At 42.6% G+C, this 18,506-nt stretch overlaps 1 protein-coding gene across 6 annotated transcripts in view; it reads left to right on the top strand.

Annotated features, from left to right (window-relative positions):
- Nucleotides 1–5,660: 5,660 nt before the first annotated feature.
- The window catches only part of PIKFYVE (phosphoinositide kinase, FYVE-type zinc finger containing), an 87,855-nt gene continuing 75,009 nt past the window's right edge, over nt 5,661–18,506 (top strand). For 3 of the 6 annotated variants that reach the window (XM_066278654.1, XM_066278651.1, XM_066278656.1), the window contains exons 1-6: nt 5,661–5,831; nt 10,543–10,723; nt 12,806–12,955; nt 13,211–13,246; nt 16,419–16,537; nt 17,235–17,406. In XM_066278654.1, coding sequence (XP_066134751.1) covers nt 10,552–10,723; nt 12,806–12,955; nt 13,211–13,246; nt 16,419–16,537; nt 17,235–17,406 — 649 coding nt within the window. In that variant the 5' untranslated portion in view covers nt 5,661–5,831; nt 10,543–10,551. The remainder of the gene's footprint in view (nt 5,832–10,542; nt 10,724–12,805; nt 12,956–13,210; nt 13,247–16,418; nt 16,538–17,234; nt 17,407–18,506) is intronic. The other 3 variants (XM_066278655.1, XM_066278652.1, XM_066278653.1) reach the window with 2 other exon arrangements.

The raw sequence follows: 18,506 nt of genomic DNA, 5'->3' as shown, positions 1-18,506 counted from the left end.
GACATGAAAGGCACTACACAAGGTGCATTTTTTACACTAGAGGGCACTGGTATTTTTCCTAAAAGGAAGGGAAGAATATACAGCATTATGCCTGATTTTGGAAGTAGCTTAATGGAAAGTTGCTGTCACCTCCATTTATTCCTGTAGAAATGATTATAGAGGTGTATGAGCATGTATTTCATCTCCAATCTGAGCCCCAAAGTCATCTGAGATTGTAGCTTTACTCCATATTATATCAGGTTCACATTTTTTATTGCCTTTTGCCCTCTATTAGAAGTATTTATGTTGTCTTATTCCAGAAAGGATTTAGGGCAGCCTTCAAGATACATACATTATAGTATGATTAAAGACATTAACTATAGGTGAGAAAAATGAGGGAAAAAGATAATAAACATAGGAAATTGTATAGAACCAAGGTGAACTTAATCACAAATGTATTCCATCAAATTTAGAATTTTATGGAAATGGGCTGCAAATTTGGCTCTAAGCCCATGTGGGAAGAAAGGTAACACTTATGGGACTCTCATCATCTAAAACAGTGTTTCCTATGCTAGTAATTTAGGAACTCCTTTATCACTGAAAATATTTTTTGTAGATCACTAGAATTGATTTATAATTTTATTATATATATATGCACAAAACTACATATATGCTCCTTATGCTGTTAGCTATTGAACTCTGTGAAATACTTAACATTGTTAAGAGCCAGGTTAAGAAAAAGGAGCCTCCAAAATAGAATGAGAAGACTCCTCTGGGGATAGGAGAAGAATGAGCCAAAGGAAGAGAGAGAGCCAAGAAGAGAAAATTTCCAAAACAGAAGGGGGACCACAGAGAGGGCAAGAAAGACAAAGCCTGGAAATAATTCTGGCAAGTGAGAAGGTCCTCATGAAAGCACTGTAAGGAGAAGAATTCTATCAGAATGATTCTGTTAGAAGCCAAACTATAGGGATGGAAGTGTGAATGGGAGGTGGGGAATTTTGGAGACAAAACTTTTTCAAGAAGGTTGACTAGGAAGTGAAGATGAATACTCTATAAAGTCTTAGTAAACATATATATATATTTTTAACAGAGACAGAGAGTGAGTCAGAGAGAGGGATAGACAGGGAAAGACAGACAGGAACGGAGAGAGATGAGAAGCATCAATCATTAGTTTTTCATTGCACGTTCCAACACCTTAGTTGTTCATTGATTGCTTTCTCATATGTGCCTTGACCGCGGGCCTTCAGCAGACTGAGTAAACCCTTGCTGGAGCCAGCGACCTTGGGTTCAAGCTGGTGGGCTTTTCCTCAAACCAGATGAGCCCACACTCAAGCTGGCAACCTCGGGGTCTCAAATCCGGGTCCTCTGCATCCCAGTCCGACGCTCTATCCACTGCGCCACCGCCTGGTCAGGCAGTAAACATAATTTTTGATGACTGCATAATTCTTTGTCATTTTATTGTATTATTCTCATGTGGCTTATGTTGGTTAGAAATTTGTTTCCTTTTTAAAAATTTTATTTTTGAAATGACTATGACAAACATATTTGGATATACCTTATTTTACACTTGAATTGGTTCCTTAGGCTAGATTGCTAGAGTTGGAATTGTTGGATCAAGGAGTGTAAATACTTTTAAAGTGCTTAATAGAACCATCAAATCATTTTCTGGGAGGGTTATACTTAATTATGTTTTCCCATAAAGCATAAAAAAGAGTGCCAATTTCATTACTTCTTAGCCAGAACTGAATTTCATGATTTTCAAAAATATTTTTGCATTCCTTACTAAAGGGAATCAGGGCCCCTTTGAGAACTGACTGATTCTACACCTGGTGCAAAGATAATTCAAGATGAGCCTGGTATATTTTAGGATCAGAAAGTGAGGAAGTGCTCAAAAGGTGATGAAGGCATATGAAATGGATGCAGGAGCTAACTCGAAGGGCTCTCACTGGGTAAATCAGGGACAACTTGGCCATTAAAATGAGTAGTGGAAGAAATGAATTATAACATATTTTTTTAAAAATTATGAGGCCCTATTTATACTGTTAAAAGATAAACTGAAGCCTATCAAAAAATTTAAGAGTTTATTTGAATAAGAATTGGGGGCTCTGGCCAGTTGCCTCGGTGGCAGAGTGTTGGCTTGGCATATGGATGTCCTAGGTTCAATTTCCAGTGAGGGCACATAGGAGAAGCAACTATCTGCTCCACCCCCACCCTCCCTTTTCTCTCTTTATCTCTCTTTTCCCTTCCTGCAGCCATGGCTTGGTTGGAGCAAGTTGGCCCTGGGGGGCTGAGGATGGCTCCATAACTTGCCTCAGGCACTATAAATAGCTTGGCTGCCAAGCAATGGAACAACAGACCTGGATGAACAGAACATCACCCGGTAAGGGGCTTGCCATGTGGATCCCAGTTGGGGCACATGTAGGAGTCTGTCTCTCTGCCTCTCTGCTTCTTACTTAAGAAAAACTTTTTAAAAAATGAATAAGAATTGGGCATTATTAAATGCAAAGTAGTTAGGAGCATGCCTGGACAGGGGCTAGGGGAAAGCCTTTTATAGGGAAGGCAGAAGCAAAACACAGAAATGATTTGACTGGCTATAACTTAAGCAAATGTCTTATTTGGGAAGGCCTAGGTGGCAGTTTGTTAATTGGTTGTCTTCAGGTTTCAAATTCATACCCTTGAGGCATTAACAAGCTCAGGTTTGGGTTTGCTTATGTATGCTATTAAAGCATTAGAGCCACCTGAGTTCAGTGGTCTCCTTGTTTAATTAATTTAATAATACTAATCAGCATAAAAAAGAAAGAATACGGCTATTTATTTCTTTTCAGTACAAATGCAACTAATATATATATATATATATATATATAGAGAGAGAGAGAGAGAGAGAGAGAGAGGAATATAATGTAGCACCATTACAATAATAATGTCTTAGCAAGAATATAAATATGTGCTTCTGACAAAAGTTTTTTAGAAGAATATTAACACAAAAGATCTACAGTTAAAATTCACCTGACATTAATTTTGATGTCTCATATGAGATGAAAATCTAAACTAATTCTCTCCCACCAAAGGTAGCCAGTTTCCATCTCTTTTTCACAGAAATTAAACTGCAAGCTAATACAGATATTAAACTGTATGCTTCTTGAGGACACAGACTGTGTCCTGTTCACAAGTTTATCCCTCCTGTCTACTTAACATATGGCTCATCAAAGTAGTCACTCGGCCCTGGCTGGTTGGCTCAGTGGTAGAGCGTCGGCCTGGCGTGCGGGGGACCCGGGTTCGATTCCCCGGCCAGGGCACATAGGAGAAGCGCCCATTTGCTTCTCCACACCCCCCCCCCCTTCCTCTCTGTCTCTCTCTTCCCCTCCCACAGCCAAGGCTCCATTGGAGCAAAGATGGTCCGAGCGCTGGGGATGGCTCCTTGGCCTCTGCCCCAGGCGCTAGAGTGGCTCTGGTCGTGGCAGAGCGACGCCCATCCCATGCGGGAGTCTGTCTGACTGTCTCTCCCCGTTTCCAGCTTCAGAAAAATACAAAAACAAACAAACAAACAAAAAAACAAAGTAGTCACTCAAGAAATGACAAATGGTCATTTAGTCTTACTTTTGCTAAGTTAAACGAGGAAACCACTAGACCAGGGGTCTCAAACTCGCGGCCTGCGGGCCGCATGCAGCCCGCCGAACAATTTTGTGCGGCCCGCAGACTAATCCACGAAGTTCAAAATATTTTGGATAAAATTAAGTAAGCCTAGGGGCCTACTTGTATTTTTCATTTCTCTAGCATCCTAGCTAGATATTAGCTTAGTTAACAGCAGTTGTGATGCGAACTACAGTTTCTGGTCGTTTTGTGACACTGAGTAAACTGCATGTACGACTGTGCTTGTTGTACTGATTTTTTTTTGTTTTCAACTGCAGTGAGAAAAGTGTTGCGTAACAGTTGCCTTTTGTAGACCTAGTGTGGCCTGCCGAACGGCTGTGATTTTGCTCTGCAGCCCACATGCTGAGTTGAGTTTGAGACCCCTGCACTAGACTGAGTTGGCTCTAATGACTTAGTAGCCTATGTAAGCAAACCAAAACAGAAGCCTATAATGCCTCAAGGTTATGAATTTGAAACCTAAAGACAACTACTAATCACAAACAGCCCTGTAGGCTTTCCCAAATAAGGCATCTGCCTAAGCTAGAGCCAATCAGATAATTTCCTTGCTTAGTTTCTGCCTCTTCTCTATAAAAGTCTTTTCCCTAGCTCCTGTCCTGAAATGTTCCTGACCACTTCTATTTTGGAGCTGCCCTATTCAATAGATTTAACTAGATTCAAGCAAGTTTTGGCTTACTTTCTTCAGCTAATGGTACAATGTTCATTGCTGGCAAAATGGTGGGTAATGCCAGCTAAACAAGACAGGCCTTAGTAACTATATTTGCACCAGTGTTTGTAACTCAAAACTTGAATGAAAAGATTAGCTACAGAGCTGTTGATGTAAGAAATGGCCAGACAGGTAGAGAATTTTTGTAAGTTTATTTAAGTCAAACTGATAATTGCCCGGAAGCAAAATTTCAATGAATTGAGAAAATACTCAAGAATGGCAGTTTTGCAGCTTATTATATTATTATAGTAGAATAAAAGGAGGAGCCATAAGAAGGGTTACATGAAATCCACTGGTGGTAGTTTAAGGGGCGGGACAAAAAGGAGGTGGGGAAAACCTCTGGAATTAGATAAAAAGTAAAATGAAGAGACACATACTTCTTTTACATTGGTGGGTACAGGGTAGTTAATAATTAACGTGTACAGCAAGTAGAGATGGTATGGGGAACAAGAAGATGAAAGGTTCTGTGATGTGGTGATCTGGTGCTCTGGTGCTGACGTTGTGCCCTGGAAAAGGCGATTACTCTGACATTTCAAAGGTATGTTAGTTTAGACGCAAAAAGACAAGACAGGATCATTTGAGATACAGATTAATCTTGATCAAGGAAGCAACAGGGCTAAGACTTGAGTACCTGCCATGACTTGCTTTTAGATAGGAAATTTTATGTTCAGATCATTCAATGAATGTGGTTACTTTCCGGCTGAGTTTGTAAGGCCCACCATGCCAACCTCCGCTTAGCTTGTCAGGTTTAGTATGTGGCTCCCTTTTTCAGCACAGAACTGACATATCTTACTCTGGGTTGGACACTGTGACTAATGTTTTAGATGCAGTTCTTAATCCTGAAAATAACTATTTGTGAAGTGGGTACTATTAGTAGCCCCACTTTACTGATAAGAGGTCTGGAGTCAAAAGAAATTAGTAATTAGTTTCACATCACATGGCTAGTGATTGGCAGAGTCACCCAAGTATAAGTCTTGGCCGTAGACTTAAATGCTCTGTATTGCACAGGTTGACGTCGTCCATAAGAACGTTGAGCGCAGTTACATATTATGAGTGCCCACATGATCGAACACATACGGTAGCTGCCGTCCAGCCTGCACCCATCTGGTGACAGGGCACGCCTGATGCTCACGTGAGCAGTCGCCTTGGCTTCTAGGAAGGCTGAGACGGCCTGATCGAGGCCAAGTTGTTGAGGACGATTCTATCTGGGATGGACACACTCTGCCTGAACATCTGATCCGAGCGCCGTGCGGGCTGGGAGGAGAGGGCGGAGCCGGCAGCCGGGAAAGCTGCGGATTGGAGGGAAGGAGAAACAGAGGGCGGAGCCTTGGTGGAAAGCGAGAAGCCACATCTATCATGAAAGAGGGTTTGCTTCCTGCAGCGGCCGCCCGTGCCCGGTGAACCCCGGCGCTGCCCTCCGACGCCTGCTTCCTGCGCCCCCACGGGCTGAAGCGGCGGCTGGGGTGGAGGGCTCTGCGGGCCGGGGCGGAAGGCGCAGGTAAGGGCGGTGGCCCGGCGCGCGGCTGCTGGGGCAGAGTGGGGACTAAGGCCGGTTCGGGGAGCTCCGGGGCCGGAACGGAGGGAAAGGCTCAAGTAAAGGCGAGAGCGGGGCTCCGCACCCGCGGCTGGGCAGAGGAGGGCAGAGGACCTGTGCCCACTGCACGCCGGCTCCCCTGATTCCCCGGGGGCCCCTGTCGTGCGAGTGTGGAAGGGAGCCGGGTGGGGCTTTTTCTTGAAGAGGTTTCCTTGGAAACCCCTCGAAGTTGCCTCGTCCTGTGTCCCTAAGCTTATTTTGGACGGGCACAGTCCAGTTCCTCCTCCCTCCGGTGGGTAAGCTCTGCATCTGAGTCAGAGGTGCATGGTGAACTGGAAAAGAAAGTTCGTGAGCTGCAGAAGTGATAGCAGTCGTGGGGTTGCAAATATTGTAAACACCTCCTTGAATGCTTGCCTTTGCTATTTGAGGCTGTTCCATTATGCTTGTTTGTCTAAGAGGAGGAGAATAGCTTTCCCAATTAGTATTTTCCCTTTGCTTTCGGTTCCCAACAAGAGGATGACACTGAAATGTAATGGATTTTTTTAAGGAATTAAGGTCTTCTGTCTAAGATAGAGGGTATTTTTGAAGATGTAAAAAGATGCTAGAATTCTCATAAAACAAGTTGTTTTTGTTTACCTGAGTGCATGTGGTAACTGATCATGCATTGATTCAGTGCATCCTCTGCTGTAAAATTAGTACGCTATGGACAGTACAGATGGTTGGTATATTGCACTGTCTTATTTCTGACTTTTTTGAATCTTATTTCTGATTTATTTGAATCTAGTATTCTGCCCCTTTAAATATTTCCACTCCATTAAGATTCTTACGAAAAGTAATCTTAGTTTCTCTCAGTTGGGTTTGGGTTTAGGTTTGTGGCAAATATTGAGCAGGTTACGTCTCTTCTGCAGAGCAAGACTACTTGCCTGTATCCTCCCCTTTTCTTTCTGGGAAGAGTAATATCAATCACAGTCTAGTTTAGTTGAGTGTTTGTTGGCATGTGGATCAAAAGTTGAACTACAACAACAACAACAAAACTTTTTTTTTTTTTTTTTAACAGGGACAGAGAGAGTCAGAGAGAGGGATAGATTGGGACAAACAGGAACAGAGAGAGATGAGAAGCATCAATCATCAGTTTTTTGTTACAACACCTTAGTTGTTCATTGATTGCTTTCTCATATGTGCCTTGACTGCGGGCCTTCAGCAGATGGAGTAACCCCTTGGATCCAAGCTGGTGAGCTTTTTGCTCAAGCCAGATGAGTCCGTGCTCAAGCTGGCAACCTCGGGGTCTCGAACCCAGGGCCTTATGCATCCCAGTCCGACGCTCTATCCACTGCGCCACCGCCTGGTCAGGCAACAACAAAACTTTTTTTGATTTTAATATTTCTAGTATTCAGCTGTCCTGCATTATTAGATATATTCTGAGTATTTTAAAAAAAACTCGTAGAGCCCTGGCCGGTTGGCTCAGTGGTAGAGCGTCGGCCTGGCATGCAGAGGTCCCGGGTTCGATTCCCGGCCAGGGCACACAGGAGAAGCGCCCATCTGCTTCTCCACTCCTCCCCCTCTCCTTCCTCTCTGTCTCTCTCTTCCCCTCCTGCAGCAGGGCTCCATTGGAGCAAAGATGGCCTGGGCGCTGGGGATGGCTCCTTGGCCTCTGCCCCAGGCGCTAGAGTGGCTCTGGTCGTAACAGAGCGATGACCCGGAGGGGCAGAGCATCGCCCCCTGGTGGGCAGAGCGTAGCCCCTGGTGGGCGTGCCAGGTGGATCCCCGTCAGGTGCATGCGGGAGTCTGTCTGACTGTCTCTCCCTGTTTCCAGCTTCAGAAAAAAACAAACAAAACTCTTAGAAACGACTCAACTGATATTTGAATTTTTTTTTTTTTTTGCAGAAATTTAGATATTGGGTGGCAGATCAGGTTTATTTTCTACATTTTACTTTTAATTTTTTGCACTTTTTATTTTCTGCATTTTAATACCAAGTTAGCCTTCAGATTGGCTTAAGCAACAAGATAGTGTGAAGTGGGTCTGTATACAATGAATAGCAGCCTTCAAGTGAGAAGAGACAAAGATAGTTCTGGTGATACATCAGAGGTCTCTGGATGAGTAGGTTAATACTTTTAATTATTTATCAGTTAGGAATAAGTCCTAGTTTATATCAGAGACAGTTATTAAGCTACCAGAGATTAAGAGTTGTAAGATAGTTTTTTTCAGAATCCTGGTATCATTATGTGGTTTTTAAGATTAACTGTATGTGGTTGTATTTATGCTTCAGAGACTATATTTGTTGAGTATTTTCATGGTCATTTTTAGCTTCACTTCTCCGTAGCCTAATAGAAGTTTTGTATGTGAGTGACCCTTAAAAGTAATGCTGAGACTCTAGGCAGACTGCTGACTCTGCTCCTGACGTTACTTCTGTCGAAGTAGAATGAATGCAGGCTGATTTCCAAGGCTTGAGGGTTATTGCCATCACATTCTTCTTTCTCTCAGGTGCTGTACCCCCTCCCCCCCATCTTTTGGAGTTTACATTTGATCAGTCTCTAGCTTATTTCCTAAGCCTTTCTGCTAGAATATGGATTATCAGGACACTTTAGAAGGATTGTTGACTACCTTCCCTAATAGAAGATGATGCCCTGGCTGGTTGGTTCAGTGGTAGAGCGTTGGCCTGGCGTGCAGAAGTCCCGGGTTCCATTCCTGGCCAGGGCACACAGGAGAAGCGCCCATCTGCTTCTCCACTCCTCCCCCTCTCCTTCCTCTCTGTCTCTGTCTTCCCCTCCTGCAGCGAGGCTCCATTGGAGCAAAGATGGCCCAGGCGCTGGGGATGGCTCCTTGGCCTCTGCCCCAGGCGCTAGAGTGGCTCTGGTCGCGACAGAGCGACGCCCCGGAGGGGCAGAGCATCACCCCCTGGTGGGCAGAGCGTCGCCCCCTGGTGGGCGTGCCGGGTGGATCCTGGTCGGGCGCATGCGGGAGTCTGTCTGACTGTCTCTTCCCATTTCCAGCTTCAGAAAAATACAAAAAAAAAAAAAAAAAAAAAGAGGATGTCAGAGACCTTCCTTTCCTCTCTCCTTCTTTCTATTCTCTCCCTCCCCCCTTCTTCCTCTGCTCCTTCCTCTTATTCCTCCATTCTCCCCCCCCCCCATTCCAATGACCATTTACTGCCCAAATTCCGTTCAAGTCAGTGGTTTCATTTCTGCTTTAATTTGTTGAGTAAATTATTAATCCGACAACATCCTGGGTAGTTAGAATTTGGATAGGGTAGAATTGGCAGTCTATGAAGAGCTACAAAAGTAATTTTTCTCTAAAGAGGAATTCTGGGGTGAACCTTGGGATTTAGTTCCAGCTCTACCACTGACTAGTTGTGAGTCTCATGAAAATTGTTTTTGAGTCAGCGTACATTGGTATCCTCAAAGGTAAAATACAGTAATAAGGCCAGTTCTGTGCACCTTCAAGGGTTTTTGTAAAAATTAAACGAGGTGGTAAATATGATTTTGAAAGTATGGGCAGAGCGTCGCCCCTGGTGGGCGTGCCGGGTGGATCCCGGTCGGGCGCATGCGGGAGTCTGTCTCTCCCGGTTTCCAGCTTCAGAAAAATACAAAAAAAAAAAAAAAAAAAAAAAAAAGAAAGTAAAAATATTTTATAAAAGTATAATATCCTCATGGTAAAGAATAGATTAGATTATAAACTATAGCACTTTATTGACGAGAGTTATGCACAGTTCGTGGTTATTCTCTTATTTGAAGTATTGATCAATATGGCAGAAAATAGACATCAGGACTTTTCTGTAACTTCCATCTGGTGATGTGGTTACCTTTACTGCTTTGGTTTATGATTTTTGGTTTTTAATAAAAGGCCTTTAAGATATTCATTTTAGTATCTATATGGTACTAAAGCTTAAAAGGAGGAAAACCAGGTTCATGTGCCTGGGAGGAAGGTGATGGGAGCATCTTGTGGGTTTAGATAGCTCCCAAGGTGCTGGGCATAGCTGAGGGAATTTTTGAGGTTATATGGAAGTGTCCTTACCGGATGACTATTTCATCTTCCTTTCTTGGAAATATTTACCTTTTATATATTATTTTATTCTCCCTTTTTACTGAATTTATTGGGGGTGATGATTAATGAAATTATACAGCTCTCAGATGCACAATTCTGCAGCGTGTCGTCTGTTCGTCACCATTGATCTGCCCACCTTTTGTATTTTTTAAAAGAAAAATTGAAATGAGTAAAACAAAGCTTTTAGGAATTTATATGCTTGTGTAAAATCAGTTTTTCTTCATAACTTTAAAAAGCTATTGATAATCTTTTTTTCCCAAAAAAATATTAAAATGAGAAAGAATATAGACTATATAGAAATGCATTTTTCCTTTTTACCTGTCCACATTTATGCCTTACTTCCAATTTTGAACTGATTTTGATATTTTCTGTAATTTGAGTAACAGTGTTGAAAAGTAGATTGCCTGTATGATCATGGTTTTAGGTGACTGAGACTTCCTTATGATCCAGACTACAGTGTTTTCAAGCCTATAGTTAGTTATATATGCTAAACTAGATATATTCACTCTGGTGGTTTTCATAGGTCTGAATTTCCAGAGTCACATTTTCAAGTATTTAGAGATGCAGTTTAGAATTAACACCTGGGCTTCCTGAGAAACTTTATATCTTGTGCGTATTTCTTTTGTTTTATAGACTCATGAAATGGCCACAGATGATAAGACTTCCCCCACCCTGGACTCAGCCAGTGACTTGCCCCGATCTCCCACCAGTCCCTCTCATCTCACACACTTTAAACCTTTGACTCCTGATCAGGACGAACCTCCTTTTAAATCAGCATATAGTTCTTTTGTAAATCTCTTTCGATTTAACAAAGGTAAGACTTATTCTCAAAGATCAGAGAACCTACAAGATCAGAGAACCAAAATTCTGTTGTTCTGAGTTTCATGTTGTGTCTTTGAAACACTTTCTAATGACTTACAAAGTAAGTTATTAACAAGGAGAGAGCTTTCATCACAGGTCACTGGGGTTTGCTGTTTAAGAAGAGAAAGCTAGAATTTTCACTGTAATTTTAACTAATTTTTGGTAACTGAAGATCTAAATAAATGTTAAAAGGAGGTCCCTTTTTTTAAAGTTTTTTTTCTCCTTTTCTAGTATGTTTTAACTTAAGTTCACAGAATGGATTTTTTTAAAGGGGTAAATAGCCAAAATATTTTATGAAAGCAATGAAAATAAAAGGATCAGCACATGAGGGAATAAAAGTTTTTATTTTTCAAAAATGCAAACTATTTTCAGGCCTGTTGACTTAAAGAAGGTGTAAATGTAAAGCTGTCAAATTAAAGAGATATTTTTCAAATGATCTTTTTTAAGTAATATATTTTTTATGTGGAAGAAAAATTAAGAAAAGATGGCTTACATCTCTTGCTTTGTTTTTGGCTGTATTATTTGAAATGGGTTAGAAAGTAATTCCTTTTGCTCTGGCCCCGTAGCTCAGTTGGATAGAGTATTGTTCCGATTCACCAAGGCGAAGGGTTCGATCCTTGGTCAGGGCATATGCGAGAGTCAACCAATGAATGCATAAATAAGTAGAACAACAAATAGATGTTTCTCTCTCTCTCTTCCTCTCTGTCTAAAAAAATCAACCCAAACAAACAAAAAAATAATTTCTTTTGTTGTAAGGAATTTGGTGGTTAATAGTTTAAGTAGAAATGTTAATAGTATAACTCACTCTTATTCATAGTCATATTTAAAACTCTAAAAAATGTTGGTCCAGTGTCTTCCCTATATGCCAAGGTTGTGGGTTCGGTCCCTGGTCAGGGCACATACAGGAATCAACCAGTGAATGCATAAGTAAGTGGAACAACAAGTTGATGTTTTTCTTTGTCTCCCTTCCTCTTGCTCTAAAAAAACAAATCAATAAATAAATATTTTTTAAAATGTTAGTCCATTTTTAAGACAGTTTTAAAAATAATCCTTATTGGCGTTGGCCGGTTGTCTCAGCAATAGAGCATCGGCCCAGCGTGTGGAAGTCTTGGGTTCGATTCCCGGCCAGGTCACACAGGAGAAGCACCCATCTGCTTCTCTACCCTTCCCCCTCTCTTTCTCTCTGTCTCTCTCTTCCCCTCCCGCAGCCAAGGCTCCATTGGAGCAAAGATGGCCCGGGTACTGAGGATGGCTCTGTGGCCTCTGCCTCAGGCACTATACAATGGCTCCAGTTGCAATGGAGCAGCACCCCAGATGGGCAGAGCATCGCCCCCGATGGGCATGCCAGATGGATCCCGGTCGGGCGCATGCGAGAGTCTGTCTGACTGCCTCCCCCCCTTCTAACTTCGGAAAAATTCAAAAACAAAACAAAAAAACCCTTATTGTTTAGAATAGTTTTAGATTTACAGAAAAATTGGGAAAATAATACAGAGAATTCTTATATACCCTGCACCCAGTTTCTCCTATTAATATCTTACATTAGCGTGGTACAGTTATTACAATTAATGAATGAACTGTTATCGATTTATTATAAAGTGGAGTATGTATTTTATTCATATTTCTTTAGTTTTTACCTAATGTCCTTTTTCTGTCCCAAGATTCCACTCAGGAAACCATATTCTATTCGGTCATTATAAGACAACAGTCTTTTTATTTAGCAAATGTTTATTGATCACCTACTATCCACCAGGTACTATTTTAATAGTCAAGGGATCTATCCTGTAAACATAACAGACCCCCTCAAAAATTTCTGCCTTCCTGTGGAGCTTGCATTCTGTTTCCTTTAATATGCTGAAGGTATTTGTAATGAAAAGTAAAACAAACTGAAGATCACATATAACCAAGGATGTAGTTATTGGCCTGTAATTTTGCCACCTTTGAAGTTTTCAAAAAATCCTAATTCACTTATTTCCTTATCTTTGCTGAACTCTGAGTCTTAGTTTTTCAAATAATACGAAGCTTTCCTTTGCTGCAGAGAGAGCAGAAGGGGGTCAGGGAGAGCAGCAGTCTCTAAGTGGAAATTGGACCAGCCCTCAGCTCCCTTCAAGAACACAGACTGTGAGGTCACCTACACCTTATAAAAAACAGCTGAATGCGGAACTCCAGCGGCGATCTTCAGTACTAGGTAAGACAGGGTTATTTCATTCCTCTGTGTGTGTTAGATTTTTCCACTGTCATTGTTTCCCAGGTTGTTTACTGACTTAACTTTTATGCTGTTTGGCAGTCAGGTACTCTTCAGAATTAATGAAATTGGTCCCTAGATAGTGAAACAATTTTTAGATTCCTAAAAAAAAAATCTTAAACATTTTATTAACCTTTAATTTAGGCCAGGCAGAAATCTCTTGACTGTTTTTTGATTGATTACTTGCTTGGGTTTCAGCAGAGAACAGTTTACAACATCCCCAGGAGAACACAGGTAAGTTTCAACTTTGTGGATGAGTCCTGCATCTCTTTGTGGGATGGCGGTGTGATGTGTGCATGCCTCTGGCTGCTGAACTCTCGACTCCGTTAGTGGGCTGCACATGCTCTTGGCCGTCTGTCCTTGTTGGGGTGCACACTGTCAGTGTGGCTGTGTAAACGGAACTCCTCTCACCTGTTTGTTCTCCATTCTGGTCTGCCACACAGTCATCTCCTTCATCTTCATGTTCTTCTGATGAGCGCGGGCTGGGGATCAGTGCCTGAACTGAGAGGCTAGATAAACTCAGTTGTATTATGTTTTATTTCTGTTCGATTATTAAACTTGGTGAAGTGGTTTGCCCAAATCAAGGTGATAGAAGAAAGGCAGTGAGAGGGGTGAATAGAGGGGAAGAGGTGCAGCATTGGAAACCAAGTGTCCCCGATCACGGGTCCTTGTCTGGCCGGGCCAGCCCTCTGCATGAGATCCTCGTGTGAACAGTAGGCAGGTACGGGGAATGCTGGTTGGCAGGAGGATATTTTATTGCTGGTTGAGACTTGGTTTAGGACCTCCTGACTGGGCTGTCAGGATGGCCAGGCAGTGTTAGGCGTGGCGTTCAGGACCTCCCTCTGGGGGGACAGAGGAAGGAGAGCAGCCAAGCAGAAGAGCTGCTCTCCAGGGACTGGGCAGAGCTGGCTGCGTCCCCTCTGCAGGTGTCCCCTCTGCAGGTGTCCCAGCGCGTGTGGAAGGAAGGAGGAGAAGGTGGGGAGGAGGAGCAGGGATGGAGCTCTCCGTTTACCTCTAAGAATGGGAGGGAGAGACCATCCCCAGTTTAACCTCAATAAACCCCCCAGCTCTTGAACCTGACCTGTGGCAATACTTCTGTTTTTGCTCAGGGAACTCTTTTGACTAAAGCCTCCGCTTGATTAAGCAGAGGGTATCTTCACTTGTAAAATTGAGGAGTCGGACTACAGTCTAGTCTTTTAGAGGTCACAAAATGAAAGCCTGCCAAATCTTGCCTTGGTGTTTTGATAAACTTGAATGTAAATATAGTAGGTGGATTTTTAAAATTTAATTTAATTTTTTATTTTTATTAAGCAAGAACAGGGGAGGCAGAGAGACGCACTTCCATATGTGCCCTGACCAGGATCCACCTGGCAAGCCTCCTACCAGGTGATGCTCTGCTCATCTGGGGCCACTGCTCTGTTGCTCAGTTGAGCAACCAAGCTATTTTTAGTGCCTGAGGTGAAGCTATCCTCAGTGCCTGAGGCCAACTCACTTGAACCAGTTGAGCCATGGCTGCAGGAGGGGAAGGGAGAAAGAGAGAGAGAGAGAGAGAGAGAGAGAGAGGGGAGGGGGAGGGGTGGAAGAGCAGATGATAGCTTTTCCTGTATGCCCTGACTGGAAATCAAACCCGGACATCCACAGTCTGGGCCAATGCCCTACCACTAGCCAACTGGCCAGGACCTCAGTAGGTGAAGCTTGTAATGTTAGGTTTGCTGCAGTCCTGACCATTCCTTATTGTTATGTATCAAGTCCACTTGATTCTTTTATTCTACCTTAGCTGCTAGTGGCTCAGAAACTAGACTGTTTGACCAATCAACTTCTTTTTCCTAGAAAAAGGCTATAAATCCACAATTTACTAGCTCTGTGACCTTAGGAAAACCATTCAACTTTCTAATATCAGTTTTAACAGGGAGGCAGCTAGGCTGGCTTGCCTCATAGCAGAGTGCTAGACCAGATTTCCTCTCGGGCTCTTTCATCTTTGTCTGAGGTCTCTGACTCTGTGGTTTCAGGAACAGGCTTGCTCTTCCTTTTCCAGTGGCTGAAGCTGCTAGTTCTCTCTGACACTCCAGACTGGCCGAGTGCAAGGGGCTTCACCATTGTTGGTTGCCTGTGCATGGGAACATGATCGTTACAATTCTAACACCTTCGTCTGTCTCTTTCCAACTAATAAGTCATGGAGAGTTGCTTTATACTATATTAAAAAAAATTAGTCTTTCTAATACTCATACATTTTTCTAGTGACAACACAGGTATCTGCTGAAATTAGGACATTGCTGTTTATAAAAAGATAAAGTTTCTAACATAGGTGCTGTTTAGATCATTATTTTTGCATTTAAATCATCTAGGAAAGTTGTTTGTCAATTTGGATTTAGATACCAACCTCTCATTTTTTTTGTAATTCCTTTTTTCCCACCGAACCAAAGCAAAGCACACCTAAAAAAAATCAAGCAAGTGAGTTAGAGAAAGGTGTCGGAAGGATATTTTCCACCTTGCTTTGCCATAGATGTTTTTAGGTTAATGAGTTTAAACTAATAGGCATGTTCATTCTCTTTGTCAAGCCAACTCCGTCTCATCCTTAGGTTTTGTAGCTGCCAGAGAAAGGTGGCAACTTTAGTAGGAGTTTTTCTCTAAAATAAAGAAATGATACATGACTGCTTTGACGGGCACACCCCATTTTGGCCACAAAGCTGAAATTTGGAGTTTATTATTGATAGTGGAGTGGAAGCGATCCCTCCCACGTTGAAGCTGTGGAGGTGGGGAGGTAGCAGGAGGAAGTTCCAGCAGTTCTTTGGCAGTTTTAATTTGCTTGGATGTTAGTGGAGGAACATTTGGGTGAATTACCATTATGGATATTTGGAAGTCTGTCAGACTGGGCTTTTAAATTCCATTCTGATCGTCTGCTGCACAGTGTGGCTTTGGATAGTGGTCCACAAACTGAACTGACCTGCTCAGCCCTGTTGCTGTTTAATTGTAGAGACCAAGCCAGGTTAACTCACGAGGATTGCTTTTTCTTCTGCTAAATTTCTAGGAGGTGTTTATTATGGCTTGGGACCAGAGGGCCCAGGAAGTCACTAATGAATTTTGGGTCATTTAAGCAATTTTCCCATCCCAGGCCTCAAAACTAGAAGGGGTCTCAGACTGTGCTTATCTTGACTTACTTGCTTGTGAAGTAGTGTTTTATATGGGAATGTAAAACATATGGTTGAAAGAAACACTTGCAACACCTCTTACCTTTATGAAGACTCATTTTAACTCAATCCCTATTACTGGCTGTGAGAACCTGAGTATACGTTACCAGTGAGAGGCATATGTATCACACATACACCGTGTTGTGCATAGATACTGAAGACCATTCACAAAGTTCTTTTTGCTTTTATTTATTTACTTATTGGCAAATCTGACTCAGAAACAAGAAGGAAAGCAGAGCCTGCCTTCGGAGGTCATGACCCGCGGACAGCCGTTCAGCTGCGGAGCCTCAGCACAGTATTGAAGCGCCTCAAGGAAATCATGGAGGGGAAAAGCCAGGTACCGGCCAGAGGCTGTAACAGGTTACTTATTAAGCCCTTCCTGTGGTTCATGCTGTACCCACTGGAGGTGGCATCATGTCCGTGAAAGTTCAGTTCGTGTTTCCTCTACCCAGGAACACAGTGTTTGTACACATAGGTACTTGCTTTTACCCTTTTCATGCCCTTTATAGTTATATGTGTTCTTCTGTTTAAGAAGTGTTTATCTAGCCCAAGGTCAGTAAATATTCTCGCACGGTTTCTTCAGAAGCTTTCTAATTTGTGTAAAGTTTAGGGGTCAAGCTTCATTTTTTTCTCATGACTGTTCAGTTGGACTCAGCACCCTATTTTCCCCCGAAAAGACCATCCTTCACTGAGTGCATTATCAATCTTGTCGTTAGTCCCTCTATGTGTGTGAGGGTATGCTGGGCCTCTCTTTTCTGCTCCCTAGCTCCATCTTTTCTATCCTTGTTAACACTGTCTAAAATTATTGCAGCTTTAGAATAATAAGTCTTGATTGCTGGTCATGTAAGCCCTTCCATTTTGTTCTTCAAGATTGTCTTGGTCATTTTGCCTCTTTCCATTCTCTTACGAGTTCTAGAAATAGCTTGTCAATTCCTGCAAAAGAAAGTCGGTAAGATTTTGGTTAGCATTTCATCTGCTATTGTATCGTCAGTAGTATTTTCAGGAAGCCTTCACATACGTTTCCCCTGCTTTAGGACAGTGACCTGAAGCAGTACTGGATGCCAGACAGCCAGTGTAAGGAGTGCTACGACTGCAGCGAGAAGTTTACAACCTTCAGGCGCAGACACCACTGCCGGCTGTGCGGGCAGATCTTCTGCAGTCGTTGCTGTAATCAAGAAATCCCGGGAAAATTTATGGGCTATACAGGTAAATGCATTTTATGGACAGTTCTGTTATTTTTAAAGGTCTTAGCTATAAAATAGTTATAATACAAGACTGATGTTGAGCCAGTTTTTATTTTGGACATTATATGTGTGCCATGGAGGACACAGAGGTAAGAGAGACACAGCTTTGCTTTTATGAGCTTTCTAGTCAAATAACAAAGTAGATAAGCATGTTTAAAAATCAGTAGAGTAACATTGTATCAGAGATGCTATAAAATCCCAGGAGGCATCAACATTATACAGGGTGGTTAGAGTAGGTTACGAATTTATAATGCTATGGAGTTTTCATCTTGTAAAATACAGATTTTCCTTGGGTATATGACACTGTGCTTTAGCAAATTGCATCTTGTATTCTTCCATAAGTTTTAGCGGTATAGAAATTTTAATTATTTGTTGAAGCAGAAGAAAACTAGACAATGGTGTGTGATATATGCAGTGATCTGAGAGTAGAAGGTGGGTGCACATGAACACACTCTTAGCAGCTCTTCCTGTCATTTTTTTTAGCAGGCAGATTTTTCTTTTTTTTTTTTTTTTTTTGTATTTTTCTGAAGCTGGAGACGGGGATAGACAGTCAAACAGACTCCCACATGCGCCCGACCGGGATCCACCCGGCACGCCCACCAGGGGGCGACGCTCTGCCCACCAGGGGGCGATGCTCTGCCCCTCTGGGGCGTCGCTCTGTCGCAACCAGAGCCACTCTAGCGCCTGAGGCAGAGGCCAAGGAGCCATCCCCATCGCCCGGGCCATCTTTGCTCCAATGGAGCCTCTCTGCGGGAGGGGAAGAGAGAGACAGAGAGGAAGAAGAGGGGGAGGGTTGGAGAAGCAGATGGGCGCTTCTCCTGTGTGCCCTGGCTGGGAATCGAACCCGGGACTTCTGCACGCCAGGCTGACGCTCTACCACTGAGCCAACCAGCCAGGGCCCAGGCAGATTTTTCTTTTGGCCATTTACATTTTTTTTTCCCACCTAAAATGGCCATAGAGTTTTAGACCTGAATTATTATCTTTCATCCAGATTATGACTACAGTCTTTAAAAAGATTTTTTTACCATTAGTTTTTTTTTCTACCTCTAATTCATTTTCCAT

Source organism: Saccopteryx bilineata, chromosome 5, assembly GCF_036850765.1.
Source record: "Saccopteryx bilineata isolate mSacBil1 chromosome 5, mSacBil1_pri_phased_curated, whole genome shotgun sequence".
Classification (NCBI taxonomy): domain Eukaryota; kingdom Metazoa; phylum Chordata; class Mammalia; order Chiroptera; family Emballonuridae; genus Saccopteryx; species Saccopteryx bilineata.
This window is presented reverse-complemented; position numbering and strand designations above follow the sequence as displayed.